The sequence below is a fragment of the Palaemon carinicauda genome, chromosome 11 (assembly GCF_036898095.1).
Source record: "Palaemon carinicauda isolate YSFRI2023 chromosome 11, ASM3689809v2, whole genome shotgun sequence".
Classification (NCBI taxonomy): domain Eukaryota; kingdom Metazoa; phylum Arthropoda; class Malacostraca; order Decapoda; family Palaemonidae; genus Palaemon; species Palaemon carinicauda.
In genome coordinates, this window is record NC_090735.1 from 122577360 (window position 1) to 122603276 (window position 25917).

Here is a 25917-nt window from a genome sequence, read left to right on the forward strand (position 1 = left end):
GCTCGGAGAAGTTTCCTGGTCGCTGATTGGTTAGAATTATCTTGTCCAACCAATCAGCGATCAGGAAACTTTTCCGAGCTAAAAAGGCACCGCTGTGAGTCGGTGCAAATATGACAAGCTAAAAGAAATGGACTATAGTGCATGGTATATTCAAGGCACATTTTATTTATTCATTTTTGCTTGAGAAGGAAAAAAAATAGTCATGTTTATATTGAGAACAATTTTATTTTATTCAATATACACATTTTATAGTAAGACAGATTGATTACAAGAGTAACATGTTTGCATAGTTCAAAGCAACAGGAAGGCAATATGTGGATTCTTATGAATCAAAGAGATAATTATTCTGTGTTGGTGGAAGGGAAGGAGAAACCTATTACCACAAAATTTCTAACAGGCTTTAGATCCAGTCGTTGGGTCCGCTTGGCCTGGAGCTGCGTGTCCTCCGTGCTGACAACTTATTCAGTTATGACGAGGTCGAAGCTTGGAGGCCCTGTTCTCACCAGGTCTAAGTCAATGTTTAAAGGATAAAAAAAAAGAAATATCCTCTTGCACTACCAGGTGTTATAGTAAAAATTATTGTTTCAAATGTCTTGTTTGTTGTTCAACAAATATTTGTTGTTATGACTTTTAAATGGGTTAAGTGATTTTTCACATTTGTCTTGAGAGATTTTCTCTTAAGGTTAAAGCAATTTTGTATGTGAGTGTTTGTACAACCAAAGATATGGTATATTCTAATCCCAGGAACTTGACACTTAACTGTACTATATATAATTGTTGGAACATATTCAGAAGGAATAGCACAAATTCTCTCTCCTTTAAATAGTGCCTTTATTTTGTACGTTTCAGTGAGTGGTTGTAGAATATATCCATGGGTATATATCAATATAAGATTAAGGCTTTTAAATTTGCTTGATAATATTTGCTTTCAGTCAGTCCAAGGCAGTAAGTCCCCTACATAAGAAGGAGATATTTTCCAAAGAGTGGGTTCTTAATTTGAAAAGTTTGTTAGTCAACAAGATTAACTTTGGCATCCATAACCTGACCCAGAACGCCCTAATCTGCATTATTTTCAGTCTTGGTATTCAAATCACGTATGATCTATCCCACATATGTATCAAGAAATCCTACATCTGTGTAATGAAATACTTTAAATGAAGTAGATATTTGAAGGTTCTTATCTTGGGGATTTACTGTACATACAGCATTTCTTGTCCATGTAGTTTTTTAGTGTATGCCATTTTCAAGTTGTGTCATTGCTTTCTGGTGAAAGGACTGTATTTGCGTCATTTGCATTTTATCATATTTTGCATTTAAAAATTCATTGGGAATCTTTATTTCTGTTTATAATGTACTTAGGATTTTGATAAGTCACATGAAGTAAATACTGCCATTTAAGGAAAGCAGATATTTGCTATAGTATTTGTATCTGTATTGTAAGTTTTTTATATTAATAAAAAAGCTATTTGCATTCTGATTGGCAACTATTTGAATTTTAAAGTAAATTTTAATGAGAATAGTTCCATTTATTTATAATTTTCGTGACTAGTTAAATTTATAATTTTAATATGAAAATAATTCAATATTTTTTAGTTCATACTTAGCATTACACTAGTTATCCATATGAGACTTGCTATTCTATTGCAATTTAGATTAAAATGTAGTTTTCAGTAAATAAAGGTAGCCTAATGTTCTTATTTTTTTTTTTATTAATGTGTTTCATCATTCAAAATCTGATGCAGCTTTAATGTATACCTCACAACTCGCAATAGTACAAATTTTTGTGTGAATTGAAATGTAATCAGCATTTTATTAATGCATTACTGTACTGTTTTTGTAGGGAGTAGGTCATAAAGACCCTTGATATTCAGGTAAATATTTTTTGTACCAAAATCACCCATTAACAATTGAAAACCACATTTTTGATAACTGCATTTTTATATTTGAGTAAGTTTTCTGTACCATTTGAGGATTTTCCAAGGTTTTAGTAAAAGGTTTTTTTACTTTTTATGTTTTAATATTGCTTGGCATTATTAAAACCTTACATACTTGGAAGTAACCACACACAGCTGTTACAATCTCATCTCACAAATGGTTTTTGGATTTCAGATTACTTTATTAGTATTGAACCAATTATAGTAGTACTTTAGTAAGGAATATTAATCAAGATAAAATATTTTTCATAAAAGTAAGTGTTCATTGTACATTTTTTCCACTTTTAACACTTTCATTTGATTTTAAACAATAAGGAAATAATGGCCGTTATGGAATGAAGCCAAGGGATAAGCCACTAGTCTCACCAAGGGAACTAGAAGCACTCCTCACAGCATCGGTAGAGCTAAAAAGTGTAGGAACTCAGACGTCACCAGGTGTAAGAGTAACACGAAGTTTGTCAAGACAAGCGTCTCCTGAACTCTTTGAGTAAACTTTATGGTGAATATTCCTAATAAAAAAAGAGAACTAGTTTATGGATGTTGAATGTCACTCCAAGATAAGTGTACAGTGAAGTGGAGTTTTTATATTGTAAATAGTGAGCTGTGAAGTGTTCCAATGTGGATATGTGATATCCTAGTGAATAACTTAAAACATAATGCTGGGTTGACAGCTACTAATAGTGCAAGACAATGGTTGTTCCTGAAAATGTTAATGTTGTGTAAAAAGAAAAATGTCTGCATCCCAGTGACTATGAAAAGAGCCTGGTTGTATTACAAACTTTATTAAGTTATATTTCGCAAACAGCAACCAATAATGAAATTATTGGTATGTGAAGTAATTAAGAAATGTTTTCCTGTCTTCTAAGTGATGGTCCAAATGTACTTCGAGTTGCCGCTGCCGGTTTGGCAGACTTCATTATTCATTTCATTTATTTCAGCAATGGTGATTTCAGTAACTAAATTATTTCATGTCATCGTTTTGTTTCATTTTTTTTACTCATGGTCATTTCATGCTTTTCTCATCTTGTGATTTGAAGGAATCCTTTTTCTCTTTTTTGTATGTGAAAGTAAACCAGTATTTTTTTAACTGCATAGAATTTCTTTCTGACAGACCATATACATTGCTGTAGTTTATAGTTGAGCTTTTGTTCAGGGATCCTATATAAGGCTTTTGCAGTTACGTAACATTCATCTTGCAAACTACAGTAAGAGTTCAATAGGAAAAATTATTTTTTTGGCTGTGATTAATACTGTAGTGTTTAGAGGGTTTTACCTATGCCTAAACCCTTGATTGGTTGAGGCACAGGTTAAATCTCTATTGCACTGCCAAATATTGAATTGCTTACAAAAAGTGGCATTACAAAAGTAATTTTCAGTCAACCGTTCTCGGTTAAGAAATTAAATATGGTAATGATTTTTTTTGACCAAATGTTTCACTAATCAGTATCCCAGACAGCTAGTAATGTGAAATTTATTTACTATCATGAGATTAGTATTCTTAACAGACTGAAAATATAGTCATTAATATGACCAACATATGGTGACTGGCATATTTGCTCTGTCGTAGGTTTTATTTTAAATTTTTGGTCATGTGGTTTCTTTGAACTGTGAAAAGTGTAACCATAAGATCAATTGTCTTTGTTGAAGGTTATTTTTTTTTTTTATTATTGAATTCCTTTCCCCACTCAAGGATCTCATAAAATACATATTGCGTTTTTGCTCAAAGCTACGGCTCTTAACTCAGTCAGTACTGGTTTATCGACTGTACAGTGTATATTTTTTTCCAGAAAAATAAAGTGTTGGAATCTTGCTTATGGTTTATTTCTCCAAATTCTAATAGTTGCAATAATATTTGTATACATTATACAGCTTTGTTAATTGTATTATACTTCAAATAAATATCAAAATAGTCAGAAAACTTTTCTTACCCTACTATATATATTCTTCTCCCTTGGTTGTATTACTATTTATGCAAATCATAATGAAAATTTGTCTTAAAATATTACGTGAACATTAGAAAATCACTTATTGTTCCTACACAAATACCAACAGTCATCGTTTAGTAGGAGCACGATTCAAAAGAGCTGGTTGTAGTACTGGAAGTGTAAGGCCCACCAACTTGTAAGTCACTGCGATCTCCACTCTGATTTCGGCTGCAGTAGAGATTTACTTCTGTGGCTTCATACTCTGGCCATTTTAAGCATTCTTTTAGAATGAACAATGTGCTGACAGAGTGTCATTTAAAGACGACGATGATATGCTGCTGGTTTCCAGATAGTGTAGACAGTTATCTGTGTAAACCTGCCGGTATCCACTGTATACTTATTCCTGCAAGGCATGCAAATGTCTATTACTGTCGATTCTCACTAGGGTGGCACCGGGATCCTTCCATGCACCGAGACCGTTCCCATGTGATTTACTACCCGAGGTTATCTCGTACCGAGACTTGTAACTCGTTTGAAGGGACTTCTTGGGAACACTCAACACTTGTACAAATACAGAAATGCTACATCACGTACTTGCAAACGTCAGCATGGCTCTTCTCCACCCTGGGGCAGGCTCTCATCTGCCACTTGGTGTCATTCTCTCCTGCTTGTTCTCCATACATAAGAAGCCTGATGAAGGCAGTTAGGTTTTCAAAGGCCCCAATCCCCATTCAATCTTCTTGTCTTCCTCTGCAGAGTATTGCCTCTAGTTCTTGGTCTGGTTTGCGAATGCTCCAAGGGGAAGGAGGATTCTTCAAGGGGTACATTGAGTGACCTTCCCTTCCTGTCACAGTATCCAGTGCTAGAGGCTCACAAGATTTTATGATGATCAAGGTGCTTGCACTCATTTGTGAGTATTGACCTTGGGGTACCACCTCGGTTCCTATTAGGAGGGATTATCATCATTAGCTAAGCTACAACCCTAGCTGGAAAAGCAAGATGCTATAAGACCAAGGGGTTCAACAGGGAAAAATAGCCCAGTGAGAAAAGGAAATAAATAAATGATATAAGTAGTAATGAACAATTAAAATAAAACTTTTTAAAAACAAACATTAAAACATATTTCATATATAAACTATAAAAGGACTTATGTCAGCCTGTACAACATAAAAAAGTTTGCTGCAAGATTGAACTTTTGAAGATTACTGATTCAACTACCCGATTAGGAAGATCATTCCACAACTTGGTTACAGCTGGAATAAAATTTCTAGAATACTGTGTATTATTAAGCCTCATGATGTAGAAGGCCTGACTATTAGAAATCAACTGCATGGCCGGTATTACGAACAGAATAGAACTGTCCTGGATGATCTGAATGTAAAGGACCTGTGCTTCATCTTCATTCAAACGTCCAATCACCCCTTTTGTTGCTGTGGTCGGTTCTTGCTCGCTGGCTTTCCTTAGAATTGATTCCTAGATCTCTGGTCCAAGGAATTTCTTATGCTCCAGCCAATCGAACATGACCCCATTTCCCCACTTTCTCTACGTGCTAGAGATTGTTAATCTGTCTCCTCTCCCAGTGGATCCAGCAATAGCAGTGCTGAAAGCAAGTGTTACATTATTTACCCCTATCAAGTGCGCCTCATGCACGTTTTCTGTAATGTTTGTTATCAAGTGCGCCTCACGCACGTTTTCTGTAATGTTTGTTTTGGTAAGCGTCACTGTGTGTCTGGCAGAAGTTAGCCTGGTGGCTTTGTGTCTTTTCTCAGTATAAAATGTATTTTACAGTGACTCTTAAGTGTCCGTATGATACCCAATTGATACCACAGATCAACAGCAAGGACCCCCTGAGGGCAAATAATTCTTGGGCCTGGAAGCCACTTCTACAGTATAGCTAGTCTCCAAGTGACTTCCTGGATACAACACTAGTCCAGGTCAGTCTATGACAATCTGGATGCATAAACCTTCCTGCCATTTTACTTTATTTGACAGACTGTTGTTGCCATTGGTACTCAGGATGACCCTGTTGCCATACTGCCAAATGGTATCCGTATCTGCTAATGCTTCTCATTGAGAACCCAGCTTCTGAGATTGCTGTTATAAAAGGAATATATCTTGAATAGTGGCTTTCTTCATCTACTTTAGTCAATAGAATCTCCTTTCAGTCTCTGCAGTAAAAGGTTGACACTTAGCCTTTAGCCAGGTTTTAGTCAGAAGAACTTAAAACTTTCCTCTTCGGGGGAGAACTGCATAGACTCATGAGGAACTTTGAAGTTTTGCCTTCCCTGGGGGAGGGAACTCAAGTCCTCGGGTTTCTCAAGCAGACCCTGAACGAGCATTAAGACAGGATAGCAATCTATCCCTCAAGACTGTGATCTCCCAGCCTTAGCGCTGGTATAGTAAGTAGGCAAGCCACACAGCACTTTGTCTTTCAAGAGTCATTCTGAAAACAGTGGTCTTCACCTATGATGCAGAGCTCGCGTCCAAGACCTTGAATCCAGCTGTTCACAACTAGATGTAAGTCCATCTCCATCTCTTATTTACAAGAAACATATATCGGGGATCAGGATGAGTTGGGTATATGTCCTTTAAAGGCACGAGAACTTAGGACTCCATGCGGCACCTTTTTATCCGACTTCATGAAATAATCTGAGGGAAGGATCATCCGGGGGTCATACCCTAATTTTCAAGAACATCCTGTTGGTGGTGCATGTCTTGAAGACAGAAGTCCTGAAATGACAGACAATCATCACTGCCTAATACCTATAGGAGTATAACCTACTAAAGTTGTGTCCCAAACTTAGCTCCCTCAAGGACTAAGAGGTATCTTGTACTAGATAGCAGCTCGTTTTTACTAGAATCTGAAAGACCGAATAACATTTAATAATTAGAGTAGAGAAGTTTTTACTGTATCTCTTGGTAATTTAATTGCTATTCAATAAAAATAATTGTATTAATATAGTACTTTTAATTACTTTCAAGGTTAGAAAAAAAAATTCCATGTTCATGAATTGTCTGAATTTCTTAGTTCCCCCAAGATTTCATGACAAAGGAAACTGAAGGTAAGGAAATATTTTTGTACTCATGGTATTATTACATAACAGAAATTTTAACTACAAAATTGAAATAGTCAAGCAATTTAAAATGTTCAACAACCTCTTAAGCACTGCTGATCTCAACCTTCCTGAAGTACAGTATAGGTGGCGAAGATTAAATATACTGCCTGAACAATACAGTAAATACTATGTTCTATTTTCTACCTAGGAAGTTACTTGTCTTGGTGCTTTAGTAAAAATTTCCTCAATACAAAATAGCCAAAGGCCTTGGTAATTAGCTCTACTGGAAGGGCACTTCTAATAAAATGAGTTATACCGTATAATATTTTGGTGCTATTATAGTATGCTATCTACCACCCCTCTCTGACTATAGTATGATACCCACCATCAGTCCCTAAGGATACGGTCTACTTGCTAATCCGCCTCTAATGAGGAGGATCACTACCGATTTGATAACCCAACTTAACCTAACCTAACTCAACCCAACCTAACCTAACTTACAAACTGCTTATAATTATGCACCTATGTCCTAACATAGTCTACCCCAATCTAACCTAACCTACAAACTATTTATAAATATGCATCCATGTTATCCTTCCAATAAATATTATTAAACTATCATTAAAGTCCAATGAGGATAACATACTAGTGGTAAGTAATCTGTTTGATAATCCTCATCAAACAGGAGGATTAACATTCACGGTAGATAACATACTTTGTGGTAGATATCATACTATAGTAGAAATTCGATGGTAGATAGCATACTATAATAGCACCAATATTTTTTATGAAATAATTTAAAATTACAAATTTGGAGATCTTTCATGTTTTCTTACTACAAACCTGAGTCCTTTACATGGGAGAGAGAATAGTGAAACGGGAGAAGACAGCAGTTAAAACATTTAAAATCACAAATTCTAAGTAATTTGTATTTTTCCTAACTACATACCTCGAACTACTTTCCTAGGAGAGTCTGGGATCTCCTTAATCACCGACCAAGAATTTTGTGTAGTTGCCCGTCTCTCCACTGCCTCTCAGGGGCGTAAGGATACTCGCCCAGGTGCGACCTAGGTCACACGTGGGATCGTGCTTGTTAAACAGTAAGCTTATGTTTAAGTCCTCCTCGAACTCCAATAAGATACTCGGGGCAGGATGGGAGGGCCATTACCCGAAAGTAGTTCGAGGTAAGTACTGTTAGGAAAAATACAAATTACCTAAAATTTGTGATTTGTTCCAACACCGAATACTTACCTCAAACTACTTTCTTAGGAGACTTATACTTTAGGAGGAGGGAGTGGCTTACAGATTGGTATGTTCGAGACTCGCTGGGCCCTCGACCTAGATAGGGGACTACGTCTGGGACTCCCAGGGAGAGGCAAGAGTGTAGGGGAAAGCACGCAAAAGTCTACCTTATGTACAAACTCGCCTTTTATTAATTATACATACTTCATGTGTTCCAACGTCCCATCTCCCATGTAGGGATGGGGTCTCGGGAAAGGGATAGAGGGTAGCAAGGAAGATGGGATAGTAAGGAGGAACTTGTGTCGCTTACGATTACTTCCCACGGCTAACCCGGGGCCCAAACTACTAAACTCGTTGCATGGCCGAAATGACTGGCCCAATGGAGAAGGCATCCAAGGACTTCCTCGTATAGTCCTTGAGGTAGTGGGCTGTAAAGGTGGACTGCCTAGCCCAAGTGCCCGCCACCTGTAAGATTTGGCCTACCGCCATGTTGGTGCCAAACGCTAAGGACGTGCTAAGACCTCTAATATCATGGTCTTGGGGTACCAGGCACCGTGGAGCCCTCACTCTCATAGGTCCTCTTTATAACCTGTCTCAGCCAGAAGGATATGGTGTTTTTGGAAACTGCCTTCTTGATCGAGCCTGTGGACACAAACAAACTCTTCACCACCGGTCTGAGTTTGGCCGTCCTACTAAGGTACTTCCTGATGGTCATTACAGGACACGAGTAGGTCACTAGGGTTGTCCGAGCGCGGAATAGCCGGAATTGAGAACTCTTCGAACCTAGGGTCCGCAATTGCGGGGTTCTGGGTCTTTGCTACGAACTCCGGCAATAACTTAAAAGCCATGTCCTTCCACCCTTTCGAGTGGGATACCTCGAAAGACAGACTGTGGAGCTCGCTCACTCGTTTCGCCGAGGCCAGGGCTAGTAGGAAGATGGCTTTGAGGGTGAGATCCTTGTCTAAAACATCCTTTAGAGGTTCGTACGGAGGCCGTGAAAGGGCCTTGAGGACTTTGGCAGTATCCCACTGGGGAACCCTCGAGGTGCGGGGGTCACAAGTTTGCTCAAAGCTCCTGATGAGCATCGAGATGTGACGCGAGGTCCCCAGATTGATGCCCTTAAGCTGGAACATCTGTCCTAACGCTGCTCGAACCCCTTTGATGGCTGGGATGGAGACCCCTAGATCATCCCTCAAGTGTACCAGGAAGTCTGCGATGTTGTGGACCAAAACGTCCAAGGGCCGAAGATTCTGAGTGGCACGCCATTTGACAAAGGTTGCCCATTTTGCTTGGTACACAACACAAGAGGACTTCCGCAGATACCCCGACATCCTATCCGCTGTTTTGTCCGAGAACCCTTCCTTCCTTCCTTAACAGCCGCTTGATAACCTCCACGCGGTAGCCTCAGCCCCTCAGGGTTTTCGTGCACCTTTTGGAAGTGTGGTTGACTTAGCAGGTCTTCTCTTACTGGTAAGGGCCACGGCAGGAGAGTGGCTAGGTCCTGCAGATCCACGAACCACTCCCTCTCCGGCCACCAGGGCGCTACCAGAGTCATCTCTGTGGACTTTGCCTGCCTTAACCTGTTGAGCACCTGTCTGATCATCCCGGAGGGGGGGAAAGGCGTATACGTCTAGGTTGTCCCAAGGGTGCTGGAAGGCGTCTTCGAAGGCTGCTGTCGGATCCGGTATAGGGGAGCAGAACACAGGGAGCTTCGCGTTAAGTCTTGTGGAGAACATGTCTATAACTGGGGAGCCCCAACGACGGAGGACTTCCTGTGCCACTTGGGGGTGAAGGGACTACTCTGATCCCACTATCTGGCCTGTCCTGCTTAGCCCGTCCGCCAGGACGTTCCTCTTTCCGGGGATGAATCTGGCCGATAGGAGAATGTCGTTCCTTTCGGCCCATTCTAGGACCCAAGCTGTGAGATCGCACAACTCCCTTGGTCTTAGCCCTCCTTGTTTCTTGACGTACGCTACTACCGTGGCGTTGTCGCACATGAGGGCTACCGAGTTCCCCCGAAGGAGGCGAACGAAGCTTATCAATGCCTTCTGCACTGCCATGAGTTCCAGAAGATTGATGTGCCGGGCCTTTTCCTCCACTGACCATTTCCCCTCTGCTGTTTCCTCGATGAGATGCACTCCCTACCCTTCCTTCGATGCGTCCGTGAAGAGCAGCATCTGCGGGGGAGGCGAGCCGAACGGCGAAGGGAATCCCTTTCAACGTATTCCTCCTGTCGGACCACCAGAGGAGAGCTTCTTTGGAGGGAAGAGACACCGGGATTATCTTCTGTGGGGAACTTCCCATTGACCAGAGGTCCTTCAGGTTCCACTGAACCAGTCTGAGTTTGAGCCTGCCCTGAGGAACCAACTTCTCCAACAAGACCAGGTGACTTACTAATCTCTGCCAATCCATGGCCTTCCTTGAGGCACCGTCCAGGAACGGGTGGATCACCTGGTCCAGGTTATCTAGTCTCTCCTGGGACGGGAAGGCTCTCACCAGTCGGGAATCTAACATCATCCCCAGGTACGTCATCCTGGTGGGGGGGAACCAGATGGGATTTTCCAGGATTGATGGTTATCCCGAGTTCTTTGCAGAAATCAATCAGTTGATTCCCTTGTTCTTTCAAGACTACCTCTGAGGTTGAAAGCAGCAACCAGTCGTCGAGGTACCTTATCAACCTGATGCCTTGCTTGTGTGCCCAGGTCGAGACCAGGGCGAAGACTCTCGTGAAGACTTGAGGGCCTGTCGATAGACCGAAGCAGAGGGTCCTGAATTGAAGAGACTGGGAGCCCCACTTTACCCTGAGAAATTTCCTGCTGGAGGGGTGATCGGGAATCTGGAAGTAGACATCCTTGAGATCCTGGGACATCATGAAATCCCCTTCTCTCAAGGCTGCCAGCACCGACTTCGGTGTGTCCATCTTGAAGGGTGTCTTCCTGATGAATTTGTTCAATGCCGAGAGGATGATTACCGGCCTCCAACCTCCCATCGCCTTCTCCACCAGGAAGAGTCTGCTGTAGAATCCCGGTGACGGCTCGTGCACGGGTAGCACGGCTCTTTTCTCCAGCATAGCCTCCACCTCTGTCTGTAGAGCTGCCTACTTCTCCGAGTCGTTGGGAACCAACCAAACCCCTCGGTGATCGGGGATCAGCGGGGGCGGCTCTGACAGGAAGGGAATCCTGTATCCCTCCCTGAGAACAGTAACCGTCCATGGGTCCGCCCCATTGTCCCGCCATGCTTGCCAAAACTGTTTGAGGCATCCCCCAACAGGGGCGTGGGAAGGTGTTGGGGGCCTCTCTCCCTATCTCCTTCTAGGAAGGCGGTTTGACCGGCTTCTCCTTGACCCGGAGAACTTAGATCTTTAGGAGGTTTGGGGTTGAGCACCACTCCCCCTGGAGGCCCGAGGAGGCTGGTGCCATGAATAGGTGGATGATTCTTGCCTAGCTGTGGGCGGAGGCGGGTAATGGGCCGAAGGTCTCCTCACAACGGGCTGCCTTGGCAACTGCTGCCTGGGCTCGGCTGGCCCCTTCAACTTGCTGACTCTCTCCATCGTCTCTGCTACCGTCTGGAGAGGGAACACCGTCTTGGCCCAGATGGGAGAGTTTCTAAGGAACTTTGCCTCTCGCTCGGGGAGCCTGCGTGATAGTCTGTTTAGGATAGTGTCCCTTCTCCTCAGAACCCAGTTGGCTGTCTGGGTAAGGGACTGGTGTGTCAGAAACTTCATGGCCTTAGCCCCCGAGCGGATCAATTCCTTCAGAAGGGCCTGATTGTCTGGCACTGAGAGGTCGTTTGAGATCTGAAAGTCCGCCAGTGTACAGGCCCACCAATCCAGCCAAGAGGTCACGTTCACAATGTCCTGAGCAGTGACCTCCATCATGGCGGCCTCCACTGGAGAGAAGACCACCGGAGCGCTAAGGCTACGTTCGTCCGAGTTGCCTTGGTTCAGGGTAACGACCACTTCTTCTACCGTGCGGGGCCCTAAATGGTGACCGTCTGGCACATAGAACTTTCTCTGGGTCTTGAGACCTGGTAGGAGTTTGCCTGAGCCCTGTGATCTCAAGGAATTCTCCGGACCTGACACATAAAGGTCCACGTGCTCCATCGGGGGCTTCTTCTGCAGAGGATCCTCCACCACCATCCTGCCCAGACCCGAGAGCCAAGTTCGCGCAGTTGTTGGTTGAGGTTCGTCCAACCTATGGTGCCGTCAGATGAGAGCAAGCACCTTACGGTAGGACAAGACCTCTTCCACAGAACACTCGCCCGAGTCAACTAAATCGTCCACTACCCGTACCTCCGCGTCGGAAGGCTCCTCGAACGCGGAGGGATCTGCGGGCACGGAGGCATCCCGCTCCTCCTGGTTGGATGATTGAGCGGGCGCCTCCGTCATGGGTAGATCCGTCGGGGCGGAGGTAGCCGTCATGGGTCTACCCGCTCCCGGGCTCACCCGGATGGCGCCGGATGATGGTCGTGGCAGCGGCGAATCCTGAAACTTGGCCGGGACCGCTATGACCAAGAGCCTGGAGTTACGTTGCTGTGCCGAACCCGTGGGATTTCTCCGCACACGGGTGGAGCCGCCGACTTACTAGGCCGGAGCAGCAACAAGTGTGCCAACGGCTGCACCCAGCGAGCAGTCGGAGCCGAAGAGACACTGTACAGGGCAACGGGAGCGGCTCCAGCATCCACCGAGGCAGGCACTGGAGCGGCAACCAACCTGCTGGATTCCCTACGATGTCGTACCACTGTGACATACTTCTTCTTCGGCGATGATCTCCTGGGCGGACTGTCGCATGGGCTCGATCTCCTCCTCCTAGAGTCTCGATCGCTGTAACCATCCGACGAATAGGAGTCGTAGGAGAAATCGTCATCGGAGTACGAGGAGGCTGAATCTTCCGACTCTACCAAGAGTCTCCTGGGGGTCCCGGGTCTGGAACTCGGGGTCACTGGCTCCATGAAGTCCGGCAGGAGCGTGGCCGATGGCGCTGGGGGTGAACGGATGATGGGGCGATCATCGAACCAGCCTTCGATGTCCTCCTCCAACCTCAAGGGGGACCTGAAGGGTGTCCTCGGGGCCCTCCAAACGATGGAGTCGGGGTCCGAGGAGCACGTGGGCCGCTTACCTTTGCCCTGGCCACCCCTGGAAGCCGCTGCACCTGAAAAGCACTTTACGGGCGTGGGGATGGGCGCTGATACGGGCCCCCCCACACCGAATCCACACTTACGACGGGTCCTGCGGGCACCAAGCCTTCGTCTAAAGCACACACTCCCGCCACATTAGCAGACCCCTCACTTGTCTGCACAGACCCCTTTAACACAGAATCCCCCACATCAGACTCATGGGGAATGGCAATGGGCCGCTTCCCCGAAACGGACTTACCTAGTCCCCTACTCTGGGTAGGGGAAGGCAAAGGAGAACCTCTCTCCGTCAGGACCGAGGGCGACGTCACCTGCGAAGAAAGGCCTGACTTCTTAGGCGACCTCTTGGAAGCCGCCTTCTTTTTCTTAGCATAAAGAGCCCATTGGAGCTCCGGCCAAGGCTCGCACTCCGGGCACTTGGACTCCGGTGAACACCTCTTCCCCCGACACGAGGAGCACAGGGTGTGCGGGTCGACCTCAGGCGACGAGAGCTATGCCCCACAAGACTTACCAGCTTGGGGCCTGGGACAGCGACGCTGAGGGTCCATGGCAAAAGCGAACACAAACGACACAAGAACACAAGGGAAAGGTGAGGAACACAACGGGAACACGTGAGACACAAGGGAAAGGAACACACGGGAACATGTGGGACAAGGGAGGAGAACACAAAGGAACACGTGGGAACACAAGGTGAACGGCCGGGATAAGCAAGAGAGAGAGCAATGAGATGTAATCAACGGCGCAACCAGAAGCTTACTGGTTAACAAGCACGACCCCACGTGTGACCCAGGTCGCACCTGGGCGAGTATCCTTGCGCCCCTAAGAGGCAGCGGAGAGAGGGGCAACTACGCAAAATTCTTGGTCGGTGACTAAGGAGATCCCAGACTCTCCTAAGAAGGTAGTTCGAGATAAGTACTCGGTGTTGGAACAAACTAAGTGTAAACAGGTGGCTGGTAACTACCTGGTTGGGGGAGGGAAGCCCTACCCCTCTGCTTGCTCACCAAGTACAGTACAGTAGTCACTTTGATTTCAGTTGGGACTTTCTTGGGGGTTGGTGATGGAAGGAAATTACGAATAAAGGACTTTGGTTTGTATAGTGAAGAAAAATATAAATTATCTCGTAAATTCGTAATTTGTTCTGGTAGAAATACAAACCTTCGAGCTTTACAGTTATATCCCCAGTTCCTTCGGGGGGCCAGGCAGGAATTGGACGGAGTTGATAGCCCTGGTGGAGAATGAAGCTGTAAAGCTAGATCGCCATTCTCTGGTTTTAACTCGCCTGTGTTGGGTGTTTCTAAAGGCCTCAGGGGCTTGGCACCCCATAATAGATTTCTTGGTTTTTAACTTGTTTGAGACTAAGTCCACCTTCAGGATGGAGGCAGTTCAGTCGGCCTTAGCAATGATGGTAGTCGAGGTCGGGTTGCAGCTGTACCCTTAAGGTAGAACCTCAAATTCTGTACTGGGCATACTAACATTTGATCTGGATCACTGGTTTCAGAACGTAGACTCTTAACCTGAAAGGGTCTGAATCTAAGGTCCAGTATCCCCGGATTTTGAGCCTTTGCAGTAAACTTAGCGATGAAGCCGAGTCACTTCCCCTCTTCCCCTTGAATGGTTGCCGACATACGAGAGACAATGAAGTTCACTAATTCTTTTAGCTGGCGCTAAGTCAAGTAGGAAAGTTGTTTTCAAACTGACATTCCAGTATTTCGCGTGACGTAAAGGTTTGTAGGGAGGTCCTTTCAAGGACTTCAAGACACGGACCACGTTCGAAGGAAGAGGTCTTATCTCTGGCTGGGGGCAAGAGATCTCATAACTTTGCATAAGTAGGGAAAGTTCCAACGAAGAGTAAAGGTACACCCTAATCAGTCTAAAGGTAGGCTTAAGGCTGAGCGATATCCTTTCACCGCCGAGACAGAGGTGTTTTTCCTCCTGCAGATAAATTAGAAACTCCACTATTACTGGAATAGTGAAGTTTACTCTGCTGCAATTTTGCTACAGCTAGAATCAAGGAAATAGTGGGATTCTGGTAACATTATATGGTTGCCAGCATCTAACATACGCTGATTAGGAGTGGCTGAATCAGTGGGACTTGCTTCACTTGCTCATGGTCAAGACTTGAGGGGTGGATGAAGTAGAACATATAAAGTAAATGACTCAAGTTTCTATAACCAGGAAAAATAGAAATAATTTTTTAAAATTTGAAGTTTGTTTCTATTCAAAATACAAATCCTCATAATTTAAATGGGAATATTCCTGAGGTTGGAGGAAGTCTCAGAAACATGGAGCATCTGTCTGACCCATGACCCAAAGGATAAAAACAAAACAATCTCGACCGCCTGGTATGAGAGGCAAGGTCTAGATGTCGACCTCATGAACAAAAAGTGAGTGACAAAGTCACTGCCCAAAAAAATTTAAGATTTTGTATGAACAAATTTTAAAATAAAAATCATTACTGTATGTTTAAATAAAAAAAAATAATAATGTCACAGAGATATTCTTATCTGCATAAGTGGTCTTCTATACTGATACTCCCAAGGAGGGGATGCTTGAAAGAGAAGGAAGAATTCATTCATTCTACTGTCATACACACTCAGGCTGAGAATAACTGATGATGTGGCAAAGAGTTAACCATCCTGCAAGGGCATAAGTCTCAGACTATTTTTGTGCAGCCACTATTGGGCCCAAAAAGAGAAAGTATCAAGTGATCTGGTAGGAGCAGGCTTTTAAGTAATATGTGGTGAAGGTGGTTTGTCTCTTCAAAACACTTGCACTAAGGACTTGACCTACTGATTGGTTTTTGCGGATCGCTACGTGCGGCAACACCACGTTTGTCACAAGATTTGGGGGGAAGGGAGAGTCGACACTTCTTCCAAAGATTTATATGCCTTAAGGATGGTTTCACGTAACCAGAAAATTAAGGTGTTCTTGGTTCAACCTCTGCTTGCAAACAAGTTAGGGATGGACGGACTGAAGGGAGCAATTCTTTTAATTAACGACAAACTGCCCTTACAGGACAAAGTAACAAACTGTCCAGATTATCATTTACCTCCTTGATCACTGAGATGGAGGAGTCAAATCTCTTACTGTATCCACTAATTGATGGATTTTGGGTCTTGGCAATAAACTCACTCTCTTTGAAGAGGCCAAAGCTAAAAGGAAGACAGTCTTGAGACTAAGGTCTGGATCCAAAACTTAGTGGATGGGTTCCTAAGGTGTCATCTTTAGGGACCTCAGAACTTCAATCACACTCCAAGGAAGGGGATTTGAGTTCCCATGGTGGGAAAGACTGCTCAAAACTCATCAAACCTGAGAGATCCCACCAAAGAGGAGAGATCGATTCCCCTCAGTTTGAAGACCTGGGTTATGGCTGAGCAATAGCCTTTTACCGCTGTGACAGTGAGAAGTTTCTCCAGCAGGAAAACTAAAAAGTCTGCAATAAGTGGTATATTAGCCATGAGTGGAGCAATACTGTACCCTTTCTACAACACCAATTACAGAAAAATTACCATTTCGCTTCATAGACCACTGCAGACGACTGGATAACCTTCAGCCGTGAAGAGATAGGCAGTGAGCTGCTGCATGATATTTTTACATGTGAGCTTGATGTAGAAGGTTTGCTCAAACAGGAAGTTCCCTTGGAATGTCTGTGAGAAGATCTAGAAGGTCTGGATACCAGTTCAGGTGAGGCCACTTGGGTATAACCAACGTTACTCTTTAGATTTTGTGATGACCTGACTTATCCAACACCTGGAGGATTAGGCAGAATGGGGGAAAAGCAAAAATGTTCAATCGATCCCACGAGTGTTGGAAGGACACAGTCGTAGGTGTTGTGCACATAAATGCAAAAATTCACGTAGGAACAGCCCAAAATTACATTTTTCACATTTTCCAATAAAGAAGATCTGGAACGATATGCTTTTGTAGTTTGAATGATGGAGTCAAGTTTGATTTAATAAACATTGTCACGACAGTTGTGGTAATGTTAGACTCAATTGAAGGTCATTGGTACTGGTAGTAGCCAGAGTGGTGGATCTAACTGTTAGCTTACGATAATAAGATATATTTGAAATAACGCTGAATATTGTACATTTACAATACAGTAATAATCGCTGGGGTGCAATAGTTAAGTAAATAATGAACGGAGTTTGTTGTTCAGATGAGTGGCATACATGTCTGTAATCAGGGAACATCACAAAGTCAGAAGACTCGTTGCCACTTGAGGATTCAAAGACTATTCTGATCCAATTATCGTCCTAAGTCAGCTCACATTGTCTATTACATTCCTCTTCCCTGGATTGAATCATGCTGAAAGAACAGCATTTACTTGTGCCCAATGTTGTACTCCCACTGCTAGCTGGTATGACAAATGGGATACAGAACCCCATTTGTTGATGCAAGACACTACAGTCATGGTGTCACTCATCAAGTCACTATAGTTGTGTTGTCATTCATCAACAATACCGAGTGACTTTTGATTGTCTCTGAAAAGTGGAGTAACACTAGGTACACAGCCTTCAACTCGAGGTAATTTATGTGGGAGGAATGGTCTTTCTCTGACAATGTACCTGTAATCTGTTCCTTCCTTGGATGGGCTCCCGAAACCTAGCGAGAAGCATCTGAAAAAAAGAAGAAACTCTGAATACGGAACCTGTAGAAGAGATCCAGCAAACAGAATTTTCTCCTTTAGCCACCATAAAAGGTCTGTCATGTTTCGAGGATCTTCAAGAGAGATGATGGGAGATCTGAACTCTTTAATGTCCACTGAAGAGAGCGAACGTGCATTCTCCCAAAGTATACTAGCTTCTCTATGGAGGAAGGATGGCACAGGAGCTTCTACCATGCGTGAACTGGAAGGAAATTCTTTTCCAGAAAGGGTGCTGCAACCTGTCTCAATCTCTGAACTCTGTCTGAGGATGGATATACTCTGGCTTGGGTCAAATCTATATCTATGTCCAAGTACCATACACTGGACTTCTCAAAATTCAAACAGACCCCTAGCTCCTTGAATATATTGAGCAAGAGGTTCCTGTGACGGATGAATTGTGATCTTGACTCTGCCAGAAGCCAGTCATCTAGGTATTTTAAGTCTTATCCCCATGATATGTGCCAATAGGGAAGACGAGTGAACAGACGGGTAAATACCTGTTGTGCTGTGTATAGACCGAAGCGTAGCACCTTGAACTGATATACTTTCTCTCTGAAAAGATAACGTTAGTACTTCCTTGACCTCAGATGGACAAGAATTTGGAAGTACTGTACACATCTTTCATGTCTATGGTCAGCAGGAAGTCATTCTTCTAGATGGCCTGAATTACTGTGCTTGGTACCTCCATCTTGAACCTCGTTTGGAGGACAAACTTATTCAAGCGGGAAAGGTCTATGACAGGTCTCTAGCCTTCTTTAGTTTCTCTACCAGGAAGATGTTGCTCAAGAAACATGGAGATCTGTCAAGACTTCTGCTATTGTCTTTCATGAGCATCTGTGATATCTCTTTCTCTAGTAAGAGGTCTTTCTGAGGTACCTTCATATAAAATGATGGGATTGTTGTCTAAATTCTGAAGCATGAGTTACAAGGAGTTAAAAGGATTTTGAATGTCTCAAAAGATTTTTCAGTACATCCACGGAGACCCAATTTGCCCTTGGATAGAGTGAATTACAGTAGTTTAATTTAAATGTTTAGTTTTTATGATATTGTCTATATGACTTTTGATAAGGTAACAGAACCCAAACAGAAAGGGTTCTGATTAAAATGAGTTTGAGACTCATGATCATAATAAGAAGGAAAAGGAAGAGAAGGCATTGTCACCTTCTCCTAACTTGAAAACTTGTGGAGAAGAACAAGACCTATTTGGTGTATCCTCCCAAGAGCATTTATATCTTTGTGCAGAATAATATGTCGGGGAGTCCAACCTGTCTCTTAAGAGGAGGCTGGTACGAAAAATCTGTACTGCAGTTGATGCGATACAAGGAAATGGCGGGTATGGTTCAGCTGCCCTCTTCCTCTCAAAATTTTGAACTATTTTGGCTTCGGTTCAAGTTATTTTGAAGCTATTTTAACTTATCTGGGCACAAGCATAGTCAAGGAAATTTAGTACAGTACGTATTATCATATCTACAAGGTCCTGAAAAAGTATAAGTCAATCTAGTGGAGGACAGAAAACTAGTTCCCGACACGTAAATACGAGTTCTAGTTGCTCGTGAAATGTTTGCAAGTGCAGGGCTAACATTGCACCTGCACTTATACGATATGACCTAACTTGTAATTCCTTATGAAGTCTACCTGAATTATCTGATAAAAAAGTGATCTTCCTTGGGAGGAGCTAGTTGCTTCTTATCGAGGGATGACTTACTTTTTGCACTCATTGAAGTTAGAAGGAGGCAGACTTGTTATAAGTACGGATCGGAGGATAGTATGCAAACAAACCTATTTCTGCACCTGGGGAAATAGGTTAATCTGTCGCCTCTCGGTGTAGGCTCCAAGATGGCGTACTTTTAGACGATACTTTTAGGATTATCACCGGGGAGAGCTCCTGCATAGTGGCGGAGAAAACTTCCAGATCTGCAATATCTGAAATAAAAAGGTGATCTCCTGAGCTAAGCTGAACAAAATGGCCATCTTCCTTAGATATCGGAGTTTCCTGAAGGGTCTGGAAGAGAAAGATCAGGATTCAAAATAGAAGGGTTCTGCTTCTAGCTCTCAGCATAGAATGAATGATTTGAAGTTCTCTGGCATTCTAACGTCGAAGGTCATTGACGCCGTCTCAGCATAGGAAGGGGAACAATCCCTCTTAGCCTACTTCTGACAACTATTGTATTTCTCCTAATGAGAAGGTGGGTAATCTCAGCAAAAAGCATAAATAGTACTGTAAAAGAGAAGAAACATTGCTTACCACAACACCCAGGACACAAAGGATGGGGGTCTACCTCTACCTCCACTTGGGTCATGCCACAAGGATGTCTAGGGTCATTAATTTGCTTATTCCTTTCAGTATTTGCTAGTGTTTACCATCGGATATGGGGTGGTGGCATAACAGCTATTTTACATAATGATGGTAGTTGTCTTTAGGGTACCAGTAATAGTCTGACAGCACTTAGCTCTCGGCTTACCTTATGCGCATGGCATGATCTTGCTCACACTGGTGCACATTACTCCACAATAAAGTAACAAAGTGCTATGCTGTTCGTCTCAGTCTCTGGGTGTGTTCTACAGCCGGCGTACGCGAGTTTGCTAAGGAGGTTACTCCTAATTGCTAATTTAAGTTTGATTTTATTTGTGTGCTCTTTAAAGGAGAGCATTCTGTCCAGGGTGACATCCAATCAGACTGGGTAGGGGTTATTTTCCAGTATTTTGTCACCCCATTATATCTTTAGCTTTGTTTGCCTGGTGATTGTTCAGGTAGAAGGCACGCTCCTGTGTTTTGCTTGAATTGGCATTTAGGCGCCACTTTTTGTAGTAGGTGGAGAGAGCAGTTAGGCCCCTTGATAGTTTTTCTTCGATTGTGGTGAAGAAGTCTGACTGTTTGGAAATGCACTGGTCGTCTGAATATATGTACCTACGGATATTCTGAAACTGTGGCTAGTCATTTGTATAGATGTTAAATAATATCAGTGCCAGCACTGACCCTTGTGGTAGGACATTGTTCTGTACCATCCATTTGATATTTCTGCCATCCATTTCTACAGAGAATTTCTGTACCATCCATTTGATATTTCTGCCATCCATTTCTACAGAGAATTGCCAATTGGTAAAAAATTATTCAATGATGTGGACTATGCTGGTACTCGGTATAGTTTGAGCAACCTTCAGAAGGAGTGCTCTAAGGTTTACAGTGGCATATGCCCCTATAAAATTGACAAAGACTACCAGTGATTTGCATCTTCTCAAGCCCGTCCTCGATGCATTGAGTCAGGTTTAATACCCGACTGCAGCAGGATCGACCTGGTCTAAAACCAGCTTGGTCTTTCGACATTTCTTCTTCAACAGTTAGTACTCAGCAGCTAATCACCAACAATGTATACAGCCATTAAATGATGCTATGCGAAAGGGAAATCTTCGTAGTGTTTTCTGCTGGCTCAGCGTAAGGATTTATTGAGAAGTCTGCTTTTTTCCCCCCACAAGACACATCAGTGGCAACTACCATGCAAAGATGAATGGCCAATAGTTCTGCCAATGGTAGACTATCGGTACTTTTCCATTTTTTCCTGAGCCATCGGTCCTGGTAATAGACCATGTACCATACCATGCTAACAGAAGATAGTCATTGTCCCACATCTGCCACTAAAATAACAGGACAAAATAAAATGGCTGGAACATCCCGGAATATACTTTCTACTACATGACACGTTTAGTATGGCTGAGGGTTTGTAAGAAAAAGAGGCCAGAAAACAATACCTGGTGGACGACACCATCCGCTTGTAAGGGCATGAGGTCGTCCGCTTCCCAACCGGTCATTCTGGACTCAATGAGCAAGTATGAGACCATATGAAACGATATGCACAATCCTCACTATGACATTTTACCCCGGGAAATCTGCAGGCCATATTGGAAGAAGCAAGGCTTATGGGTGCTAAAATTATTGGAAAGATTGGTGCAACGATTTCAAGTTTACGAGTACAAATACTGATCCCAATTCCATTATTATCAACGTCGCCATTGCCAATGGTCATTTTTAGATGGTGAAAGGGAGTGAATTAAAACACCCCATGTATTCTGTTTATATATTTGTATATACTTGTATATAAAATTCATTAGTTTTTCATATTTGCTCATCCCTTTTAAATGTATATCTATGCTATTATTATGCTTAGTGTAAACATTGCATTATGCAACAATCTATAAAATTTCTGTATATATTGTATCGCACGTTTTTTGGCTATATATTGTACTCAAGACTCCTATGGGAGTAAGAAGGAATTGCTCCTTATATACTATAAGCTTAGACAGTTTGTTTATAAGATGTTGCATTGGTCCCAATCCATATTTTGTCTACAGATAATGTACTTTAATATAATAATTACTCGTTTATCAAAAGAAAACTCCAATGCATGGCTGACTGTAGTTCTTTGCATAAGAACAGCTTAAACACTGGTCAGACAATTACAATTGATTCTCAGAGAACCATGCTTACCAATGGCTCCAAATTATACGTAAATTTACAGTTATCAGAGCTGAAATGGGTAAGGATGGTACCTTAATCTCGACTGAATACTATCTCCTGAGTAGTAACCTGAATTTTATGTAAAATAAAGCAGGTACTCTTAACCCTTTTACCCCCAGGCTATTTGGAACTTTCCAACCCTTAACCCCCAGGGGTTATTTTTTTTTCAAGCATATTCTGCAGTATATTTTGTTTTAAATTGTTCTAACAGCCTTAATTTTCGTCATAGAGAGGTCAGGTTGGTCTCATTCTCTTGGAAAATGCCTGAAGTTTCTCAAAAAATTATCAAAAATATGCAATAAAAAATTTAAATAGCAGTTTTTTGCAAGGACGTACCAGTACATCCATGGGGGTAAAGGGATGAGTTTTGTGAAACGTACCAGTATGTCTTTTGGGGGTAAAAGGGTTAATCGGAAAACAGTTCCTGGCCAAACAGTATTCATATCAGAATAGTGACTCGCTAGAAGGCAACTGAATGCGGATAAACTGAAAATGGGCGACTGTTAATGGAGGTCATTGTGGGGTCCTCTTCCTAGAGAAAAGTTGATACAGGATGAGAATATGAATTGGGATGGGATGTCTATGGACAAAACTAGAATAATGACTTCGATGAAGAAAGGTTAATACAACAGTTCATACTGAGCATACTGAAATTACATTAAATTCGGAAAAAATAGTGAAGTAGGAAGTTGATAGTTTGTATGGAAATGCTCTACTTTCTTTTATCTTTCTGCCCATCATCTTAAGTTTCCCTTCATAAACATTCTTGTTTATACATCGACTTGATTGCTTGGCCTTGTGGCCAGATGATATAAAATGTGTGTGTGCATATATATGTATATATTTAATTACGCCAGGTAGTTACGTTAGGAATGATACTGGAGAGAGAGAGAGAGAGAGAGAGAGAGAGAGAGGAGAGAGAGAGAGAGAGAGAGAGAGAGAGAGAGAGAGAGAGAGAGAGAGAGAGAGAGAGAGAGAGAGATGCAAATTAATGTCACTATGATATTAAATCTATTTGAAAGTGAGTGGTGAAAACTATAAAATCATATCAATTTCCTTAATAAATTTCTTTTTAAAACTTTATATAAATTTTCTTTTCTACGTTTCCCTACACTTAAAATCAACCTTTTATACCACATTCTTGATATACGGAAGGCTTTGCACAGCCAGCAGATTTTCAAATCAACACTAGTAAATACTTTTAAATATATAAGTAGCAAAAAGACAATAGAAAAATAAATAGATTCTCTTCATAGCTACATCTTGTGTAATAATTCACGCTCAAATTGTTCCGCAGTGAATGTCCCATCAATTGTTTCACAATTAGGGTTAAATACTGAATAAGCACTAATTTCTCCTTTTCTCTTGGGTCCAGATCTCATGTTATACCTGAAATAGAAAATTACCATTAGTGTTTTTTTTTTTTCTAAATCCTGAATAGATTAAAATTTTCACATGTAATACTGACTATATTCTACATGGTGTACATCTGTATATAGTAATGCCAATGTAAAAATGTGTAACATTAGCCACGACAAATAGAAATCTTTTTAAAGTGAATCAGTCAATAAAATTTTCAAATCACTAATAAGGCAAGAAATCAAAGAATTTCACAGTGAAACATACAAGTTTTAATATTTCTCTGTATGCAAATGTAGTATTTTAGCAGTTGACTACATCTCTCAATGTCTGACAAAGCTTAACCAAACTAAATAACAACAGCACCCAGTTTACTTATAAAATGATATTTTAATTATAAAATAAATTTTTGAATATACTTACCCGGTGAATATATAGCTGCAACTCTGTTGCTCGACAGACAAACTGTACAGAAAAAACTCGCCAGCGATCACTATACAAGTTGCGGGTGTGCCCAACAGAGCCATCTGTCGACCAGATACCAAGCTCAATGTAAACAAAGACTCAATTTTCTCCTCGTCCCACTGCGTCTCTATTGGGGAGGAAGGGAGGGTCATTTAATTTATATATTCACCGGGTAAGTATATTCAAAAATTTATTTTATAATTAAAATATCATTTTTAAATATTTAAATTAGCCGGTGAATATATAGCTGATTCACACCCAGGATGGTGGGTAGAGACCAGTAATATATGTTTATATTTTATGAGCTAAGAGTTTTTTATTTCATTTTAGAAGTTATCAAAATAACAAAAACAAAATAAATAGGTACCTGGTAAGGAAGTCGACTTGAACGATTACTCTGCCTTATAAGTACGTCTTCCTTACGGAGCCTCGCGATCCTCTTAGGATGCTGATCGACCCCTAGGAGCTGGAGTATCAAGGGCTGCAACCCATACAACAGGACCTCATCAAATCCCTAATCTAGGCGCTCTCAAGAAATGACTTTGACCACCCGCCAAATCAACCAGGATGCGAAAGGCTTCTTAGCCTTCCGGACAACCCATAAAAACAACATTAAAAAACATTTCAAGAGAAAGATTAAAAGGATCTGGAATTAGGGAATTGTAGTGGTTGAGCCCTCACCCACTACTGCACTCGCTGCTACGAATGGTCCCAGTGTGTAGCAGTCCTCGTAAAGAGACTGGACATCCTTTAGATAAAAAGACGCGAACACTGACTTGCTTCTCCAATAGGTTGCGTCCATTATACTTCGCAGAGATCTATTTTGCTTAAAGGCCACTGAAGTTGCAACAGCTCTAACTTCGTGCGTCTTCACCTTAAGCAAAGCTCGGTCTTCCTCACTCAGATGTGAATGAGCTTCTCGTATTAACAGTCTGATAAAGTATGATAAAGCATTCTTTGACATAGGCAAAGATGGTTTCTTAACTGAACACCATAAAGCTTCAGATTGGCCTCGTAAAGGTTTGGTACGCTTTAAATAGAACTTAAGAGCTCTCACAGGGCATAAGACTCTTTCTAGTTCATTGCCTACAATCTCCGATAAGCTGGGAATATCGAAAGATTTAGGCCAAGGCCGAGAAGGCAGCACATTTTTGGCTAGAAAACCAAGTTGTAGCGAACAGGTGGCTTTTTCTGACGAAAATCCGATGTTCTTGCTGAAGGCATGAATCTCACTGACTCTTTTAGCTGAGGCTAAGCATACCAGGAAAAGAGTCTTTAGAGTGAGATCTTTCAGGGAGGCTGATTGTAGCGGCTCAAACCTGTCTGACATGAGGAATCTTAGTACCACGTCTAAATTCCAACCAGGGGTAGCCAAACGACGCTCCTTGGTGGTCTCAAAAGACTTAAGGAGGTCTTGAAAATCTTTATTGTTGGAAAGATCTAAGCCTCTATGCCGGAAGACCGATGCCAACATGCTTCTGTAGCCCTTGATAGTGGGAGCTGAAAGGTATCGTCCTTTTCTCTGGTATAAGAGAAAATCAGCTATTTGAGCTACAGAGGTACTGGTCGAGGATACAGAAACTGACTTGCACCAGTCTCGGAAGACTTCCCACTTCGATTGGTAGACTCTAATGGTGGATGC

General features: G+C 42.4%; 2 protein-coding genes across 7 annotated transcripts in view; one reads left to right on the forward strand and one right to left on the reverse strand.

Annotated features, from left to right (window-relative positions):
• Positions 1-3744, forward strand: part of LOC137650155 (serine/threonine-protein kinase VRK1-like) — a 125578-nt gene extending 121834 nt beyond the window's left edge. For 4 of the 5 annotated variants that reach the window (XM_068383306.1, XM_068383308.1, XM_068383307.1 and 1 more), the window contains one exon: positions 2250-3744. In XM_068383306.1, the coding sequence (XP_068239407.1) occupies positions 2250-2425 (176 nt within the window). In that variant the 3' untranslated portion in view covers positions 2426-3744. Of the gene's footprint in view, positions 1-397; positions 1042-2249 lie in introns of those variants that run through there. The other variant, XM_068383309.1, reaches the window with a different exon arrangement.
• Positions 3583-25917, reverse strand: part of Saysd1 (SAYSVFN motif domain containing 1) — a 39619-nt gene continuing 17284 nt past the window's right edge. The window contains exons 3-4 of one of the 2 annotated variants that reach the window (XM_068383310.1): positions 23712-23840; positions 3583-6720 (exon numbers count right to left, since the gene is read on the reverse strand). In XM_068383310.1, coding sequence (XP_068239411.1) covers positions 6714-6720; positions 23712-23840 — 136 coding nt within the window. In that variant the 3' untranslated portion in view covers positions 3583-6713. Of the gene's footprint in view, positions 6721-23370; positions 23841-25917 lie in introns of those variants that run through there. The other variant, XM_068383311.1, reaches the window with a different exon arrangement.